At 49.1% G+C, this 20,440-nt stretch overlaps 1 protein-coding gene and 1 pseudogene across 2 annotated transcripts; one reads left to right on the forward strand and one right to left on the reverse strand.

Annotated features, from left to right (window-relative positions):
* Positions 1 to 5,433: 5,433 nt before the first annotated feature.
* Positions 5,434 to 5,851, reverse strand: LOC125118741 (40S ribosomal protein S23-like; annotated as a pseudogene).
* A 4,042-nt stretch (positions 5,852 to 9,893) lies between these two features.
* Positions 9,894 to 17,315, forward strand: GJB1 (gap junction protein beta 1). 2 transcript variants are annotated; one of them, XM_047765750.1, is made up of 2 exons: positions 9,894 to 9,996; positions 15,804 to 17,315. In XM_047765750.1, exon 2 carries the CDS (start codon positions 15,820 to 15,822, stop codon positions 16,672 to 16,674), a length of 855 nt encoding a protein of 284 aa, XP_047621706.1. In that variant the 5' UTR covers positions 9,894 to 9,996; positions 15,804 to 15,819; the 3' UTR covers positions 16,675 to 17,315. The 2 variants fall into 2 exon arrangements, with proteins under 2 accessions (XP_047621706.1, XP_047621707.1); XM_047765751.1 differs by lacking the exon at positions 9,894 to 9,996 and adding an exon at positions 12,245 to 12,310.
* Positions 17,316 to 20,440: the final 3,125 nt, after the last annotated feature.

Raw genomic sequence — 20,440 nt, forward strand, 5'->3', positions numbered from 1 at the left:
AAAAGACAAAAAAAATTTTTTTTAATAAAAATCTACAGGGTTTAGTTATTTATAGACTATGGATAGTGATAGGAGGGGAGCAAGAGTAGGAAGCCAGTGCCAACTCTTCCAGATTCCTGGCTCGGGCAATTAGGTCCTCATGGATACTAGTCACAACAGGAATTCCCTCAACTATACTTCAATAAAACTTTAAAAAATGAAAAAAACTTATGCCTCAATAAAAAAATAATATGTATCATGGAGTTCCCATTGTGGCTCAGCAGGTTAAGAACCCAACTAGTATCCATAAGGATGTGGGTTCAATTCTTGGTCTCACTCAGTGGGTTAAGGATCCAGCGTTGCTGCGAGCTGCAGTGTAGGTAGCAGATGAGGCTTAAGATCTGGCATTGCTGCAGCTGTGGTATAGGCCAACAGCTGAAACTCTGATTTGACTCCTAGCCTGGGACCTTCCATATATTGCAAATGAGGCCTTAAAAAGCAAGAGAGAGAGTTCCGGCTATGTCGCAGCAGGTTGAAGATCCGGCGTTGTCTCTGCAGCAGCGAGGTCGCAGCTATGGCTAGGATTAGATCCTTGGTCTGGGAATTTACAATTACCTCGGATGCAGCAATACAACAACAATAATAATATATATCATATGATGACACATTCGTTTTAAAAGTATATGTATATAGGAGTTCCTGTCGTGGCACAGCAGAAATGAATCCGACTAGGAACCATTAGGTTGTGGGTTTGATCCCTGGCCTCGCTCAGTGGGTGAAGGATCTGTGATTGCTGTGGCTGTGGTGTAGGCTGGCATCTGTAGCTTCAATTGGACCCCTAGCCTAGGAACCTCCAAATGCCGTGAGTGCAGCCCTAAAAAGCAAAAAAGTATATATTTTTTCATTGAAAAATGACTGTATAAAGATAATAAAATTCATTGAGTAATAAAAAAATTAAAATTAAAAAAAATGGGAGTTCCCTTCGTGGCTCAGTGGCTAACTAGTCTGACTAGGAACCATGAGGTTGTGGGTTTGATCCCTGGCCTCATTCAGTGGGTTAAGGATCCGGTGTTGCCGTGAGCTGTGGTGTAAGTCGCAGATGTGGCTCAGATCCTGCATTGCTATGGCTGTGGCACAGGCTGGCAGCTACAGCTCTGATTGGACCCCTAGCCTGGGAACCTCCATATGCTGCAGGTGCAGCCCTAGAAAAGGCAAAAAGATAAAAAAAAAAAAAAAAGAAAAATGACTGTAAGATTTCACACCTGTTAGTAACAGTTATCTCTGGATGGTGGTGTTACAGACTATTTTTACTTTCTTTTCTTTCTTTTTTTTTTTTTTGTCTTTTTGCCATTTCTTGGGCTGCTCCCACAGCATATGGTGGTTCCCAGGCTAGGGGTCGAATCGGAGCTGTAGCCACAGCAACGCAGGATCCAAGCCACGTCTGCAACCTACACCACAGCTCATGGCAACGCTGGATCCTTAACCCACTGAGCAAGGACAAGGATCGAACCCGCAACCTCGTGGTTCCTAGTCGGATTCGTTAACCACTGCGCCACAACGGGAACTCCCCAGACTATTTTTACTTTCATCCTTATGATTTTTTGTATTGTCCAGTTTTCCGTAAGGAATATGCATTTCTTGTGTAGCAGCAAACTTAAAAATTAATATAAAAAAGAAAAAAATTAAAGAAGAAAATTTAGAGCAGGCGGGAATGGTCACCTGGATCAAACATCTCAGAGTCAGTACGACTAGTTCTGAGAGATGTCCACTGGATTCAGCCAAGTGACCTTAGCAAAAACTATTTCAGTGGAGTGGGGAGCAGGGGCACAAGCCAGATGGGAGTGGAACTGAAGAGTGAATGGGAGATGAAGAAGTGTAGACGGCAAGTATAGATGCCACTAAAAAAATGTGGTTAAGGAGGAAAAGAGGGAAGAAGCCCAGTTTAAGACACTACCCGATTTAAGATTCCCAACATTATGTGTGTGGCTTTGAGCGCCCTGAAGAGAGGTAGATTATGAAGGCTTTCTGACATTGAGATGTTCAGTGTAGGGGGTAGAGCGGAGTTAGGAACTGGAAGCAGCAGTCAGCTCAGGGATTCAATGCCAGAAGCTGCTCTCCTGGGCTCAGAGACAAACTTAGCATCATTAGAACAGAGCAAAACACTCCAGTACTACATATGCGCCTACTTTAGAATGTGGGTTAATACTTGGAAAAGAGCCCTCCCCCAAAGCTGGTGATAAGTATGAAATTGTTGTGGAAGTTCTTATGACTCATGTGATAACAGTCAGGGCTTCTTTATCAAGGTGTGTAGCTCAGTTTTGTAGACAGTGTTGTTCTCTAGGAATAATGCCAAACCTCAGTGATTGCTATGGCTCAACCCATTCCCAACACTGTGAGGTGAAATGTCCACAGTGAGAAAGAGCCGCTGATGCTTATTAAAGCACTAACTCAGATTCAGCAATCAATAACTGCTTGACATTCTGAAAAGCGCCCTCATGCTGGCAAATCCAATGCCACTGAACACCCATTTCCTAGGAGACAATGCAGTAGCTCAATCATCCTTGTCTTTTGGAGGAGGGAAAAACAACAAAAATGGAGACCTCTTCGGAGGATCTGAAGCTCTTACTTTATAACTGAAGCAGAGGCCCCATAGATTATGGAATCCTGATTCTGGATATGTCTGTTTCTAGGGGTGAGCAGAGGGAGAAGGACCCTACGGGCATTCAAATACAAGAGGTTTTCACATGAGGAGGCCCAAAGCAGCAAAGACATAGAGGAGAACCATAATCTTTAAAGAAAAGGCAAATGAGGATGGAAATAGAGGGAGACAAAATCTTTCTGAGAGGCTTAGGAGCAAGATTATCCCATTCAGGTGCGAGGAACAGATTAAAGAAAATAGGTAAAGAGATCCTGTTGTGGCGCAGTGGGTTAATGGTCCAGCTTGTCTCTGTGGTGGCACTAGTTCAATCCTTGGCCCGGTGCAGTGGATTAAGGAGCCAGCATTGCCACAGCTGTGGCATAGGCTGCAGCTACAGCTCAGATTTGATCCCTGGCCTGGGAACTCCCATATGCCTTGGGTGCGACCAAAAAAAGAAAATAAGGGGGTTCCCATTGTGGCTCAGTGGTAAGGAACCCGACTGGCATACTTGAGGAGGCGGGTTCGATCCCTGGCCCTGCTCAGTGGGATAAGGATGTGGTGTTGCCACGAGCTGCAGTGTAGGTCATAGATGCAGCTCAGATCTGGTACTGCTGTGGTTGTGGCGTAGGCCGGCAGCTGCAGTTCTGATTCGATCCCTAGCCTGGGAACTTCCATATGCCATGGGTGTAGCCTTAAAAAGATTTAAAGAAAATAGGTAGGTTAGAATGAAGGTTGTGAAGGATGATGAGGTATGAGAGCTCCCTCTTTTATATAATGCTCAGGGACTGATTTGCCAGCTTAAAGAAGGCATATGGGGTAGATCCTATCTTCCCCTTGAGATACACACAAACACACACACCACCGTATTGACTGGGGCTGGAGCTGAGTTGGCATAACACACTAGGGATGAGAGTTAAGGTTGGACTCAAGCTCATAGGGGTACCCCTCTGGCCCACTGTTCTCTCCCTGGACCAGGTCCCAGAACCCGCATTGCTGGGGAATCCAGGAATCCCTGTAACACACATGCTGGTTACCTATTCCCGTTAGGGTGAGTGGATATACTTGGACAAGAAGGTGAGGGTGGAGGGAACATCAGACAGAAGGCAATGGAGTTCATGATTTCAGGGATCTGAATGGGCCTAAGAAACAGTCCTTTAGGAGTTCCCTTCATGGCTCAGTGGTTAACAAACCGACTAGGATCTGTGAGGAAGCGGGTTCAATCCCTGGCCTTGCTCAGTGGGTTAAGGATCCTGCGTTGTGGTAAGCTGTGGTGTAGGGTGCAGATGAGGCTCAGATCTGGCATTGCTGTGGCTGTGGTGTAGGCTGGCAGCTACAGCTCCAATTAGACCCCTAGCCTGGGAACCTCCATATGCTGCAGATGCAGCCCTAAAAAGCAAAAAAAAAAAAAAAAAAAAAAAAAAAAAAGAATCAGTCCTTTAAATGGCAGCAGAGTTAGCTGGGGTAAGTGGAGTAGGGGGGAAAGTGCCTGGGTTTCCTACCCAGATGGCCTACCATCCCTCTTATGAGCGATGCTTGTCAGCAGAAGCCTTGGCCTTCAGGGTATCATCAGCAGCCTGGCATTCCCCTGGGCATTGACCTGGGAGTGCTGGTGGTTCAGGGAAATAGCAGGCGTAGTGGTTATTATTGCTGAGGCTGGGGGATTCTGATGTTATTTTTGGCAAACTTGGTTGACAGAGGGAAGGGCAGAGGAGTCCAAATATTAGACAGAAAGGATGAGCCCCAGGGCCTCTATTTAGAGCCTGGTTTATATGTCTTATTGGATTTTCAGTTTGAGGGGGTGGGTGATGGACCAACAAATTTCTACTTGGGGAGGTCCTGCTGTGGCACAGTGGGTTAAGAATCTGACCAGTATCCATGAGGATGCGGGTTTGATCCCTGGCCTCACTCAGTGGGTTAAGGATCTGGTGTCACCATGAGCTTTGGCATAGGTCAAAGATGTGGCTCAGATCCCATTTGCTGGGGCTGAGACTGTGGCCAGCGGCTGCAGCTTCTTTTAGACCCCTAGCCTAGGAAACTCCATATGCCATGGGTACAGCCCTAAAAAGACAAAAAAGAAAGAAAGAAAGAAAAGAAAGAAAGAAAGAAGGAAGGAAGGAAGGAAAGAAAGAAAGAAAGAAAGAAAGAAAGAAAGAAAGAAAGAAAGAAAGAAAGAAAGAAAGAAAGAAAGAGAAAGAGAAGAAAGAAGAAAGAAAGAAAGAAAGAAAGAAAGAAAGAAAGAAAGAAGAAGAAAGAAAGAAAGAAAGAAAGAAAGAAAGAAAGAAAGAAAGAAAGAAAGAAAGAAAGAAAGAAAGAAAGAAAGAAAGAAAGAAAGGAAGAAAAGAGTGAGCTGTATTGGCTGACTACCCAGCAACATTAAGACAGGAGCCTAAAAGTTCCAATTTCCCATTTCACTTGTTCCATTTGGCTGCTTGAAATGATGTGGAACTTTCTGGAGTCTTTTGCAAGCATACACTCTGTTGGTGCAGTGATTGGACACCAGTGAAATACAGTACCATTCCTCAAAACCCCCCTCCAGGAATTCAGGTCTTCATAAAATACAAAAACCAGGGCAAAATGAATTTCGAACTGCAGGGAATCAATAAGGCAGTGCTTAATACTCTTACTCCCAGGAAATCTATAAGCTCCAAAGAAGCACCACACCACCTTTAGGCTTTACTGTTGGTAGAATGAGTACACAGTCCTGACCATGTGGGGCAGGTTTTACGATATTTCACACTCAGGCTTTTTTTTTTTTTGGGTTTTTGGTTTTTTTGGCATATGAAAATTTATTACTATCCTGCTTTTATCATCAAGACTTAAGATCTTGGTCTCTCCTTCTTGCTTTTGTATAAGGCCAAAAGAAAGACATTGGCTACTCTGACAACCTTAAAGCAGACTCCAGGAATGTCACCAATAGCATGACTTTTGCGACCAAATCTAGCAACCAGAACTTCATCATTTTCCTCAGTGAAGTTCAAACAACCATCATTGGGTACAAAGGCTGTAATTTTTTTCCATTCTTGATTAGTTGAACCCTGACACACTTCCTGATGGCAGAATTTGGCTATTTGGCTTCAACCCCTACTTTTTGAAGCACAATTCCCTTGGCATGAGAAGTGTCTCCAAAAGGGTTGGCCTTCAGGGCTGTGCCCAAATGGGCTTTCTTGTACTGTTTATCACGCGTCGGTAGCTATGGAGCTTCCTGGCAGTACGAAGACTGCGACACTTGGCCATCCTGCCAGCGCCACAGGCCTGAGCAAAAGAGACACTCAGGTTTTTTGAGGGGAAAGGATGAAGCAACTTTGCTTTGTTTTCTGCTCCAAACTGTCCTTAGAGCAAAAGTTATATGCTTAACGTCAAATGAATTGGTGCACTATCTGGGTCCAGTTCTTCAGAAACCTTGGACAAATATTGACAACTCTCCCTACTTGACCTCTTCTAAGAATCTGAATTCCTGGAGTTCCCATCGTGGCGCAGTGGTTAACAAATCTGACTAGGAACCATAAGGTTGCGGGTTCGGTCCCTGCCCTTGCTCAGTGGGTTAACGATCTGGCGTTGCCGTGAGCTGTGGTGTAGGTTGCAGACGCGGCTCGGATCCTGCGTTGCTGTGGCTCTGGCATAGGCCAGTAGCTACAGCTCCGATTAGACCCCTAGCCTGGGAACCTCCATATGCTGCGGGAGCGGCCCAAAGAAATAGCAAAAAGACAAAAAAAAAAAAAAAGAATCTGAATTCCTGAGGCACAAACTCATTCATATAATTATGTGCCCTTTGAGAAGGATTTGTGAAAACCAATATCAATTATGAATACAGGACAACTTCCATCTTTCCCTAGCAGCCCTTACTGGAAAGAGTTTGCATAACCTTCCACAGCCTGAGCTGGGGTGGGGACTTTTGAAATGTTCTGCAGATTTTCAGGATTAGCCATTTCCCTAATCCTATGGACTCATTTGGGAAGAGTGTTTTGCCTGGGTGTCTTAAGCAACATTTACATTAGAAGCTGTCCCCTTTGATTTCTGAGCCATACAGCAGTGCTCTCCCATTGATCAAAGCCATACAAAATGCCACATTTTGTTCTGTAATGAGGCCCTGGGAAGGGCTGGATGATGGACTCCACATGTGAGGCAAGGCTGCTGCATACCATGCAGGGAAGCCTCAAGATCACTGTGTTGAGGCAGCTAGCACCTCTCCTCTCCGGGATGTAGTGAACAGAGCGCCCACAACCTGCTGATTCTGTTGATGAGGTCCGAACCTTTGAACTGCAATGACGTTGCTGATGCGATATGCTCTTAAATAATATTTTCCATTTTCTCCAGCAACTGTCGTGGTCCTGAGTGGAACAGGAGTGTGGAAAGCCCTTATTTGGGCTGATGTCTGAGCCCTACCAGAGACAGCAGGCTTATGCCGAGGGCCTCTTATCTTAGAGATTTCAAGATCTAATGAAGAGCTCCCCAAGTGAATCTGAGGAAGTAAACAGGCTGATGTAAAATCTTTTCATATCCCCCAAAACCTCCATTGTAAGAAGAAAGTCTGCTAGGATTCAAGGCAGACTCTGATTTGAGCTACTTACCAGGAGCAAATGGATTTGCACTGCTGGCTGTAGTAGGTTTCCTCCTCTCCTCTCCATTTTCCTCCCCTCTTCCCCCCTCCCGTCCTCTCCCTCCTCTCCCCCTCTGCCCTCCCCTTTCCTCGCTCTCGTAGCAGCACCCCGTCCAGAAGATGTGTTCAAGTAGCAATAAACAGAGGACAAGTCGATTCTAGCAAAAGTATTTTTATACAGCTACAAACTACTCTAAAAGACTTCCTGTAGCCTAGAACTACAAGCACCCTAGAGAAACCCTGCCAGAACTCCAAGAAACAATGAGTACACACTGATATTGACCTGTATTTTCCCTTCCTAGGAGCTCTCTCTTCTGGTCAAACAGGTCTGCCCACCATTCCCCAAACACATCTCACAGCTTCCTGTCACCTGGAATGCCTGGCCTCTCCATCTCTTTTATGACCCACATCCAACTCTGCCTCTTCCAATAAAGCCTACTTTTTACTCCTACCTCTGAACGCCTTCTGGCCTCTCATATCTACGTATGTCATTTAGGACATACTCCCTTGTTGGAGGTTCTTGGGTACATGTTTCACCTCTTCTGATAGCTGAGAACCGTCTAGACCAGTTCTCACTTAGATTCTCAATGGCACCAGTATAGAGCTCATCAGCTGTGATGTCACAGTTAAACTAATAAGCTCTGGAGCCAGACGGCCTGGGTTCAAATCTTGCTTTGTCACTTGCTAGCTGGGTGACCTCAGTTATGTCACTTAACCTCTGTGTGCCTTAATTCCCCTGGGACATGGGAATATTAATAACACATACTGCAGGGAGTTCCCGTCGTGGTGCAGTGGAAACGAATCCGACTAGGAACCATGGGGTTGTGGGTTCGATCCCTGGCCTTGCTCAGTGGGTTAAGGATCCGGTGTTGCCGTGAGCTGTCATATAGGTCGAAGACGCAGTTTGGATCTGGCATTGCTGTGGCTGTGGTATAGGCCAGCAGCAGCTCCAATTCAACCCCTACCCTAGGAACCTCCATATGCCGTGGGTTCGGCCCTAAAAAAAAACCCAAAAAAACAAAACACATACTGCCAAGGGTGACAATGCCAGGTCCTTAACCTGCTGCACCACCAGGGAACTCCTGCAGAGGACTATTTTGAGGATCAAAGAAATAGTTGCAAAGCACTTTGAACATTGCCTGTCACCCATTAAGTACTCAAGAAATTCTACTCCTCTTTATCCACTCCAACCTGTGCTCTCAGCAGGAATTGCAAAGTGCCAAAGAACAGCGTTCAGCCTGTCCCCCAAGGTGTCTAGCTCAATTTTGCCTTGTACCAAGTTTACCATACACTCACAAAAGGAATTCCCTACCTGACTTTACTTTTTTTTCCCTGCCTGACTTTAAATGTCCTCCCTGCTCTGAGCCCCTTGGCTGGCTGAAGGTTTCTTCCACAGTCACCCAACACAGTTCCTCCTGTCTCCCAGACATGCCCTGCTCAGTCCTATCTCTGTGCCTTTACTCACACTATTTCTCCTCCCTGGAATGCTAGCCCTACCCTTCTCCTTTCCAACTCCCCGCCCACCATCCTTTACTTCTCCCCTCTAGCCTCACCTCCTCTGGGAAGCCTTCCCTGATTACCTCAAATTTACTCTCCTCTTCCCCTTCTTCAAACCCCCTCAGCAGTCCAAGTCAGAACCATGTAACTGAAGATACACTGATATTTTTCATGGTAACTTCTTGAGTCTCGGTCTCGTCTCCTCAGGAAGTTGATACATTCCTTAAGAAGAGTTGGGATGTTGTCCCTGCTTCTGCCACCTGCCCCTGGCATGTTACCAGTACTGGGAACCCAACAGGTGTCGAGGAAAGACTTATTAATGTACTCAGGGTATGGCCAAGGGAAACCGAGGCTCTGGCTCTTTCTCTCTCTCTGGCAGTGAGCTCTGGCTGGGGTGAAGAGCAGCAGGCAGGGGAACAAGTTTCCAGTGACTTTGCTTATTTTTTCACTGCCACCCAGGCCACAGAATTAGCAGGGTCTTCAGGTAAACCCTCTTTCAAAACTGGGCTGATTCCTCAGTTAATGGTTGACATTCTCTGTTTACCTTAATGATTGCCAAGATCTGTTGCTGCACACGATACACTTTGTGGCTCAACTGCCTTGGCCCCGAGGGTAGAAGGCAATTTTGAAGAGGTTTTAGGGTTCTGGGATGGGATTGGATATATTTTGGTTCACCCCCAGCCACTCAGGACGTGGACGATACGCAGAGGGCCAAAGACACCCCAGTACTGCCACATGGGGGAAGAACTGCCATCCCTCACCTTGACCTCAAGGCGTCATTAAGCATTGCCCAGGGCCTCCCTCCCCACCCCCCAGAGTCACGTCAGTTTAGAGGCTGGGAGCTGGAAGGGATGGAAGGGATGGAACTCCGCACAGGAGCCCTCTCTGCAGCTTGCCCACACATTTGCTCTACCTATGGCCAGGGGGTGGGGTAAGGCTGAGGGCTGTTGATGAGCCCAGGTCCAGTTCAGTCTTCCAGATGGGTCAAATATGGGTACATGGCTGACAATGATGCCTCTCTTCCTCTAGGATAGGCAGTCACTCCAGGCTATGTGATCGGTCTCTCCAAAGCCACTGGGAACTCAGGGGATCAATCTTATTTAATGATTGTGTGTGGGAGGAGGTAGAGCTGGTTAATGTTTGTCTGGTTCCTCTTGGGCTATGGGCCATATCTGGCTCCAGCCCTGGGCTCTTTGTCCCTCCCCTGGACTGGGCTGACAGTACCTAGTGACATAGTGCAGACACGCCTGCAGACATTCCCTGGGAAAGGGCAAGCAGCAGCCAGGTGAGGAAGCTGGGGGCTGAGGGAGGTGGGCCCCGGGGGGCTGGTGTGGCCCAGGGGGATAGAAGTGGGGGCTGGGGAGAGGCCCGGGTCTTGCCTTCTCTTGGGCTCTTGCCTTCAGCCACTTAGATCCCTTCTGTGATTCCCTCTGAGCTCGGCTGAGGCCCCTCCTGCCAGGGGCCAGGCTTGCTTGGTCTCTCTCTATAGCCCCCAACTCTTAGCCTCTTTCCAGTTTGAGTGTTGCTTCTGCTCTCCCTTTTTTTCCCCCAGACAAGAATTCCCCCCATCCGCTTGGGGCCAAATCCCCAGAAAGACTGGAGGGGCCCCCGAGGTGCAGGGTGGCCAAGTTTGCCTCTTTTAAGACGCTTCCTGCCACACAGGCTTAGGGTTTGGTGGGGGCCGCTGGGGCACTGCCAGGTGCTGCTTTCCTTCCCTGATTAGAAGGTAAACCAGGCATGTAACCAACATGGGGGCTGTGGGTCGATGAATACAGTGCACTCAGCAGGCTCAGCGAACCAGCCAGTGCGGCCAAGATTTGGGAGCCTGCATTTCCATTTTCTTGAAGGAGGCCGGGTGACTCAAGCTGAGCTTGGAGTAACTGACAATTTGGAGATCTAAAGGAAGGGTGGCCCCCCAGCTGTTTGAAAGTTGTTCCAGCTGTTGGGAATGGCACCGCAGAATGTATGGACTTAGAAAATGAGATGAGGAGAGGAGAACAGAGACAAGAGGGGGTTGAATGGAGAGGAGTATAGATGAGGATGCAGCAGAACAATGAAGAAGGGACCCAGGCTTTGGTGAGGGGCCAACATGAGTCCTAATCTGAGCTCCAGCCCTGCCTTACCAGCTGTATACTACATTACTCAGCTTCTTTGAGCCTCCACTGCCTCTTCTGTGTATTGAAGACAATAACCCACAGCTCCCAGGATTGTTGTGAGGATAAGAGCTGATGAACACACTGCTCCTGGCATAAATGGTGGCTGCTATAAGAAGCCCAAGTAGAGAGCAAGAGGAAGTCAGATAGCTGATGAAGGAGTATGAGGGTATTGTCCAAACAGTGAGTACGGGAGCTAATATTAGCAGGAGTTCTATGGAAAGACCACCGCAGAGCGAGAGAGGAGAAAATTGGAAAGAGCTAGTCTGGCCCTGATGCAAGCCCGGCCACAGAATACATATGGCAGGGCAGAGGGGACAGGGCGGTTGGTCAATGACTGAGGTGCTGGGGAACCACAGGGTGGAGGCAATGAAGGAAAGCAGAAGAGGAGGTGGGCTGGAGGGGTTTGGTCTTAGCAGCGCCAAACTGACAAAGCCAGGAGGAAATTCAGAAGAAAATCTCAGAGAAAGCCCCCTGTCCTTTCCTGGCCAGAGGCTGCCTGTACAATAGGGGATGGAGTGTGGGGTCTGAGGCTGAATGTGACCTCATCCAGCTGAGGCAGACCCCTCTTCCCTAAACCCTCCAAAACACAAGAATTTACCATAATTGGAAGGAGGGACCAGGGAAGAGGTGGGGGCGGAATGAGAGAGACAGACTTGATCAATGTTTGAGCAGGTGAGCGTGTACACACTCGCATGTGCAGACACATGTGGGAAGGAGTGTAGATTCTTGAGTTATGGGCCTGATCTTTGTTAGAATGAGATGTCCTTAAAGGAAGGGAGGCTGCCAATGGCAGTGCAATATACAAAGGCTTTGGGGTCGGAGGCAAACAAATTTGAAATTTGCTCTACCATTTAGCAGCAGTGCAGCTGCCACTGAAGCAAGTTATTTCACCTCTCTGAGCCTCAACTTCCTCGTCTGAGAAGTGGGTATAATATTAGTTAAAGGGACAAAGGACAATTGCCTGATTTTGAATGGGGGCTTGGGCAGGTGAGCAAATCTTAATCCGCGGACAAGGCCAGAGCTTGATGTGGTCACAAAAGTGGTGTCTAGCTAAACCCAAGAGCAAAACACGCCTAGAGCAACACAGAGCATATCAATACCTGGACTTTAACCCAAAGTCACAAAAACAGTTTGGATTTCAAAATCAGTTAACTCTCCTGGATGTTTATGAAATAAAACCCTTGAGGTACTGATGTTGACATAGGGATCAGCTCTTCTTCCAAAGGGAGAGGAAAAATTGAGATCCCAGTGCCCACACAAGGGTCCTCAGGGCCTCAAAGTGAGTGCGTAGCTATGTCCCAGAGGCTCGAGAGGATGAGGGGCGGAGAGCTACAAGTACCTAGAAACTCAGAGGTGGCCAGGCTGTCTGTGGGGCACCCTGAGGGGCAGAGAGAGGAGATCAGCTGAATTTGCTTGGGCGTTTGAGGAAGCAGCCGGAGAAAGGTAAGGAAGCTTACCTTAAAAACAGAACAAATCCGGAGGCAGCTGAAAGTCCTGGGAAGGGGGGAAAGGAAAAGAGGTGTCAGTTATAGGAAAGGGGAGAAGGGCAAGAGGAGAATAAAAGTCTAACCAGTCTTGAATCTCTCTTGAATCTAACACTCATAGAGGGGTTCCCGTCATGGCTCAGTGGTTAACGAACCTGACTAGTGTCCGTGAGGACATGGGTTCAATCCCTGGCCACGCACAGTGGGTCAAGGATCCGGCGTTGCCGTGAGCTGTGGTGTAGGTCACAGATATGGCTCGGATCCCGCGTTGCTGTGGCTCTGGCGAAGGCCGGCAGCTACAGCTCCGATTAGACCCCTAGCCTGGGAACCTCCATATGCCGCTAAAAAGACACACACACACACACACACCACTCATAGAAAGAAAAAACGATCATCGTAGCCGAGGGGGCAAAGCTTACTGGAAAGAGTATGGACTACAGAGTCAGCGTGACCTGGCTCAATCCCAGCTCTGTCACGTACTCACTGCATGACCCTTGTGACCCTAGGATAAGCCCCTTCAGCTTGCTTTACCTCAGTTTCCTCATCTGGGACATGAAGATCACAGATAACACCTACCTCTCGGAGTGGTTCTGAGATTTACATGAGATCATGTGTGTGCGAGGGGCTGGCATGAAACAGGTGCTCAGGAAATGATTCTTCTTAATCAGGCTCCTAGACCTCCTAGTTTTTTGTTTGTTTTGTTTTGTATTTTTTTAGATCTGCGTTTGAGGCATATGGAAGTTCCCAGGCTAGGGGTCAAATAGGAGCTGCAGCTGCCAGCCACAGCCACAGCCACAGCAATGCCAGATCCTTAACCCACTGAGCGAGGCCCAGGATGGAACTCTCATCCTCACCGATACTAGTGGGGTTCGTTGTTACCACTGCGCTGCCACAGGAACTCCCTCGATCATCTGTTTTTGAACCTAACACATCTCATTGGATGAAGCATTTCTTTCCATGCTCTCCTCTATCAGCTCTGCCTTCAGAATCCCAGGCTTGGGAGGAAGGGCACCTGTGTCCCTGCTTTTCCCACACTGGTTTAGGCCCACAGCATGGATGGACTGACACTTTTTTTTTTTTTTTTTGGCCAAATGAAGAAATCTTGCTCAAAGAAGTGATCTATGGGAGTTCCCGTCATGGCTCAGCGGTTAACGAATCTGACATCCATGAGGATGCAGGTTTGATCCCTGGCCTCACTTAGTGGGTTAAGGACCCGGTGTTGCCATGAGCTGTAGTGTAGGTTGCAGACGCGGCTTGGATCCCGTGTTGCTGTGGCTGTGGTATAGGCTGGCAGCTACAGCTCCGATTAGACCCCTAGCCTGGGAATCTCCATATGCTGCAGGTGTAGCCCTAGAAAGCAAAAAAAAAAAAAAAAAAGTGATCTATGTCCCATGGACGTTCCCTTCGTCCCATAGTTTCTTTCATTCCCTTCCCCAAATTTTTCTAGTTGCTAATATCCTGCCCTTTCCCCTACAACAGAGAGAACCACCCAGAATGGGATGTGGGGCTCCTGCCACAACCACTGCCCCTGTGTCCCCACCTGTGTGTTCTCATAGCAAGTTCCCGGCTTCCAGCACCATCTCCTTACAACTTAAGGGCAGAAGTGGTGGGAGGTAGAGGGAGGCCTTCTTGGCCTGCCTAAGGGACTAAGGGGAATTTCTTCCCTAGAGCAACTGGCAAGCTCAGGAAACCAGGAGTTACAATGTACACTTGACTTGGGGGCAGGGTAGCAATGGAACAGTCTGTTCTATCTCAGACAGACACTATAGGTCAACAACAGCATTGGAAGGGAAAAAAGAAGGATATTGGGTTTGGCAGATCACTTAGTTCCCCCAAAGCCACGTTGTTTTCTCTTCCTGATAAGGTTTTTACTTCCCTTGATCACCAACTATGAAATTGGAGCTGGGCTAAGGACTTTTGCAGGTTGCTTCATTGAACCTCACAATAACCTGGCTATTAACTCCATTTGTAGATGAGCACGCAGACTCAAGAGGTTCAATAACTAGCCCAAAGGCACAGTAGGTAAAGAACCAGGATTCAAACCCAAAACTCTTACCTATTCCATCTTCTAACCTTCTGTTTGCTTGATTAACTTTTCCTTTCTCCCTCTGGCTTGTCCTCACCTGGCCACCCTCTCTATGGGTTCGGTTTCCTGAAGCTCAAGGAGGGATAGTCAGGGTTTGCTCCATGACACCAGAGTTGGAATGCACCCACAGGTCAGCAGCTTCCACGTTGCTTGCGCTTTTATGGGTAGCATTAGCCTTGGCTTTTGTTGTTGTTACTGTTGTTGTTAATGGCTAGCCTTCCCTTTTGAGAACACCATCTGCAAAAGCACAAAGAGTATATATACCATGCAAAGAGCCGAGACTTCTGCTTCGGGTACTTTTGTGTTTCAGCCTACTCAGACACTTCAGCTGTGTGACCTCGAGTGAGTTACTGAACTCCTCTGAGCTTCAGCTTCCTCAGCTGGAAAGACTCGCAGTCCTTCTAAGGCTTGCTAAGTGGGTCAAAAGAAAGAATGTATGGGAAAACGCTTAGCACAGTTCCTGGCTTAATGAATGTGAGCTCCCTTTCTGAACCTCAAGCTCACCCATACCCAGGAAGGGAGCTAAGCCTAGGAAAAATCCTGCTGAATCTGTTTCTAGTAGGGTCATGGGAGAGGGCCTCAGCCCAGAGCCTCCTGGTCCCCTGGGGTCCCCTCTTACATGCACCTGTCTTTGTCCCATTTCCACTCCCCCACCCCCATCATGGCCATTCTTCTGGTGGGGCTATGGGGCGGGTGCGGCGATGGACCGGGCGGGCACAGAACAGGTGGGTGCAGGCTGGGTGTCCGGCGCTGGGACACAAGTGCTCTGTGTGTAGGGTGGGCGGAAGTCAGGGCGTTTGATCTGAATTCTAAAGGGCGTTGTTCAGAGCCCCACAAAGGTCCCATTGTGCAGACACTGGGTATAAAGCAGCATATGACTCCCCAGCACCGGGCGGTGATGAATTGGGACGCAGGCGCGGACCCAGGGACCACTCCCCCTGCACAGACATGAGACCATAGGGGACCTGTCTGGGTGGCCTCAGGGATAGGCGCTCCCCAAGGTAACAGGGCTTTGTTGGGTTTGCCCCAGGTCCAGGCTTAAGGAGCTGGGGGAAGGGGAGCTAAAGAGGATGGCTGATGGCAGAACAAAATGGGCCTGGCAAAGAAGGGCAGGAGAGGAAAGAATGTTGGATGGAAGGGAAGAAGGGAGATGGGGTTCAGGGAGGTCAAGTTAGCAAATGAGCGAGGAGGAGGAGGAGAGGCTGGCAAGGGAGAGGGGGTGGTGAGGAAAGCTATGACTGTCCTGCTTCCTTTCTTGTCACTGGCTCTTGGCAGGGGTGAGGGGGGTGTCAGGCAGTGTTAGTTATGGTGCCTGGCTTTCCGCCCCAGCCTTCTGACAGCTTGCTCTGTGGCTCGTGTTTTACAGGTGTGAATGAGGCAGGATGAACTGGACAGGTCTGTACACCTTGCTCAGTGGCGTGAACCGGCATTCTACTGCCATTGGCCGAGTATGGCTCTCAGTCATCTTCATCTTCAGAATCATGGTGCTGGTGGTGGCTGCAGAGAGTGTGTGGGGTGATGAGAAGTCTTCCTTCATCTGCAACACCCTCCAGCCTGGCTGCAACAGCGTCTGCTACGACCACTTTTTCCCCATCTCCCATGTGCGTCTGTGGTCTCTGCAGCTCATCTTGGTTTCCACCCCAGCTCTTCTCGTGGCCATGCACGTGGCTCACCAGCAGCACATAGAAAAGAAAATGCTGCGACTTGAGGGCCATGCCGACCCCCTCCACCTGGAGGAGGTGAAGAGGCACAAGGTCCACATCTCAGGGACACTGTGGTGGACCTACGTCATCAGCGTGGTCTTCCGGCTGCTGTTCGAGGCCGCCTTCATGTACGTCTTTTATCTGCTCTACCCTGGCTACGCTATGGTGCGGTTGGTGAAGTGTGAGGCCTACCCCTGCCCCAACACAGTGGACTGCTTCGTGTCCCGCCCCACCGAGAAGACCGTCTTCACCGTCTTCATGCTGGCCGCCTCCGGCATCTGCATCATCCTCAACGTGGCCGAGGTGGTGTACCTCATCTTCCGGGCCTGCGCCCGCCGAGCCCAGCGCCGCTCCAATCCGCCCTCCCGCAAGGGCTCAGGGGGCTTTGGCCACCGCCTCTCACCTGAATACAAGCAGAACGAGATCAACAAGCTGCTGAGCGAGCAGGACGGCTCCCTGAAAGACATACTGCGCCGCAGCCCCGGTACCGGGGCCGGGCTGGCGGAGAAGAGCGACCGCTGCTCGGCCTGCTGATGCCACAGACCAGGCAACCTCCCATCCCGCCCCTCCACCCTGGCCCCGGGCCTGCCCCTCCTTCTCCCCTGCAGGCTGGCTGAGCAGGCCTCTGCCTGCGAGGGATTTGCTCCATCAAAACCTTCCTTCCCTTCCTCCTAGGGCCTTCCGCCTCAGGGGCTGAAGGGGTGGGGAACTGGAGGCCACCCACGCCAGTGCTCAAGGCTACTGGGGGTGCGGGCAGCTCTCTTGGCCCGTATCCCTTCCTCTTCCCTCCCCCTCTCCCTGGGACCCTGGGGACCAGAGGTAGGATGCTCTGACAGCATCTCCAATTATGAAACTAATCTTAACCCCGTGCTGTCAGATACCCTATTTCTGGAGTCACATCAGTGGGGAGGGAGGTGGGCACATGGAGCGGAGGGAGGGTGCTGTGGACGTGTGGGTGGAGAAGGGAGGGTAGCCAGTGCCAGAAAAGGAGGCACAGTGCTTCGCCGCAGGCCACTGAGGAAAAGGAGGACAGGTCTGGGACAGAGGATCTAGGGAGGGAGAAGCAGGCAGATAAGGTGGAGGGGGGGTTGGTCAGGGCCACCTTAGCCTCTAGTCCCCAAGGCCTCTCTCTGCCTGAAATGTTACACATTAAACAGGATTTTACAGTAAATGAAGAGGTGGCTTGTGTGTTTGTGAAGTTCTTTCTCTTGCAACCTCTGACCTCCCTCTGGATGAGCTGGCCTTGGCTTTTTGCTGATCAAGAAAGGAATGGGCAAAAAGAATAGCGATGGGAGTAGCTGAGCCGCAAAGGAGGGAACCGCTGTTCCCCTGGCTGGGGTGGGCAAAACTAGGCCCTGAGCTGTTTGCTCCTATTTATTTTTGTTGTTGTTGTTTTGTTTTGTTTTTCATTTTTTAATAACAGCTTTATTGGGCTCTAATTCACTTACCTCTCCCTCTGATTTGGTTCTTTTCATCCATTTTAAGTATGCTGTTTATTGAGTTTTGGTAGTTGTGTGCAGTTTTATAAACATGACCAAAATCCATTATAAAACATCTACATTACCTCAGAAAGTTTCCTCGGGCCCCTTCTTCTGATTTTAAACAGATTAAAATGACAACTCCATCTGGAGAGACAAGAAATGAGAGAGAAGGTTCGCAAGTCTGAGAGGGAAGCCTACCACCCCTTGGCGAGGCCCATCCCCTGCACTCCTGGGAGAAATAGGTCCCGTCCTCCATCCTCCCTCAGAACTCAGTGTTCACTGCGTATAGATGGTCCGCAAGCCACCCACTGGGTTGCATGGTGACTTTGACCCCTTTCCTCAGACATAGTCCCATATTGTACCCTCTTCCCCAGTTCCCTTCCCTCAGGAATCAATCCCTCCCACCCCAGAGAGGCCTCCAGCACAGGTCAACCATTTCATAGTAGCAGTTTCCTGGCCAGTATCATTTGCCTAAGCATCAGGTAGCCTCCTGCCCTCAGTCAGCTGTGGTGGGAAGAGCCCCAGACTGGGACTTGATAAGGCTGGGTTCAAGCCCTGGTTCTATCACTTACTAGCAAGGCATTTGCTTCCTCCAGGTTCAGTTTCCTTGTGAATAAACTAGGGCTGGCCTAGCACCTCTGTGAGCCCTCTTTACCACTCTGGGCTCCCCAGACCTCCAAAGGGCTTTCCTGGTCTCATGAGGGTTCCCTGTCACAGAGTCACTGCCCTCACCAATGGTCCCTCAGAGTAAGAGTTTCCCCCACAGTAAGTTCCTCCCCTCAGCTTCCCTACCTCAGAAAAAAGCATTTGCCACTCCCTCTCAGAGAATGCTGACTCTCTGTGGGAAGTATATCAGAAAGGAAGAGAAAATCAGGCATAATCTTATCAGAATTGTTCTCTAGAAACAGTCTTTCCCCTTCAGACAGCTAGCATGGAAGGTTTCCTCATTCAGAGAGGTTTCTGCTTTGGAAAAGAAAGGGGAGAGTAAGTATTCTTTTCCCACACACTCAGCAATCCTGAGAGACAGCTTCCCCCTCTCTTAAAAGAGAGACATTCCTTTCCTTCAAGAAATTTCCTTCCTCCTTAGAAACCCTACAGCATACCCTGTCAGAGGAGAGGTCCCCACCCCCTCAGGGTGGAGGAAATTTCTTTTCTTATTGAAATCCATTGCCCGCCCGCCCCCCCCCACTACAACACAACAAATAACAGCATCTCCTTTCTGTCCAAAAGGCCCTGGAAAGAAAGGTTTTCTTTTTAAAATTCCGTCCTGGTTCCACAAAAGAATCTCATGCCCTTTCCACATGGAGAAATGTTAAATCCATCACCTCAGAATCTAGTTTCTCTTCAAAAGATTCTACAAATCCCGGTTAGAAAGAGTTTCCAACTCCAGATCAAGGCTTTCCTCTCCAGGGGGCAGTGGTGGGACAATTAGCTTCTAGGCTGTATGTTTCAGTCAAAAGGAGAACAGCTACACTCGAGTCCTATGAACCAGGTGGGAGCAGGCCAAAGGAAACTTGAGGAGCCGGTGTACACAATATAGTAAGGAGGGAGGAGCGTGTGTCAGGCTAACCCCAGAACTGATTTTTTTTTTAATCTTTTTAGGGCCACATCCACTGCATATGGAAGTTCCCAGGCCTGCGCCACAGCCACAGCAGTGCCAGATCTGAGGCGTGTCTGCGACCTAGGCCGCAGCTCAGGGTAATACCGGATCCTTAACCCACTGAGCAAGGCCAGCGATCGAACTCGCGTCCTCCTGGATACTAGTCAGGTTCGTTACCACTGAGCCACGATGGGAACTCCAGGGCTGATTTTTTTAAATTTGCGGCTGTGTAAAGGAGAAGTGAAAGGCAAATGGGGTTTAGTACCTGCCCCACAGTAGACAAGATGGCGATGGAATTTGGAGACCTGGTTCTCCATTTATTAGCTCTATCCACTTAGACACGTTATACTTGCCCTCTCCAAGTCTTGGCTTCCTCATCTGCAATATAGGGTTGATGATAACCTCTCTACCCCCTGCAAAGAGCTTTTCTGAGACTCAAATGAGATGTGTTCAAAAGTTATACACTGAAAAGTAGGGGACAATCCGTATCACTGAGACCACAGCCTTAGGGCATGCTGGAACTCACAATGAGCCAAGAAGGAGTGAGGCTGGTTCTGCTAGTGGAAGGAACTTGGCAGCCATAGGGTTGGCTCCCCCAGGGAGCAGTCCAAACAACAAAGTCCAGGAGATGTTGCACACTTCCCTTGAGCATGATCCATATTCAATATTCAAGGAGTCTGATCCAAGGACAGGAAAGGCCTAGTAACAGGAGTTTCTTGCACTCTTTCATGGTACTGGTACTTCTGGGGACATTTATGGTTCTTTAGAGGCAGAGATACCAGGAGCTAGGGGCAAAGGAACAGAGTCAGCTCCTAGATGAAGGGACTGGCCAAACTGGGAGAGTAGTCAAGGCCCCCAGGCAGCAGAGTTGGGATTTGAAAGCAGGCTGCAGTCTCCATAGAGAATTGGCATGGCAACTATGAATTGATTCAGATGCCCAATCAGATAGCCTGGGTGCACACAGTGGTGGCTAGAGGGGAATGCTTGCTCCATTTACTGATTCCACAATACTTAAGTGCCAGACTCGACCTGTGAGAGAGAAGGGGCTCTAAAAGCCCATCAAGCTGGGCTCCCTTTGATTGCTGGCCAAGGCCAGTCTGAACCTGTCAGGTGGGGAAAGGATTGGGGCATTCTAGGGAGGGGGGATAAAGAAGACAGAAAACACACATATCTGAAAGGGTGTGATATTGTCTTCAGAGTCAGATAACTAATCTGCTAT

Source organism: Phacochoerus africanus, chromosome X (assembly GCF_016906955.1).
Source record: "Phacochoerus africanus isolate WHEZ1 chromosome X, ROS_Pafr_v1, whole genome shotgun sequence".
In the NCBI taxonomy this organism is placed as follows: Eukaryota; Metazoa; Chordata; class Mammalia; order Artiodactyla; family Suidae; genus Phacochoerus; species Phacochoerus africanus.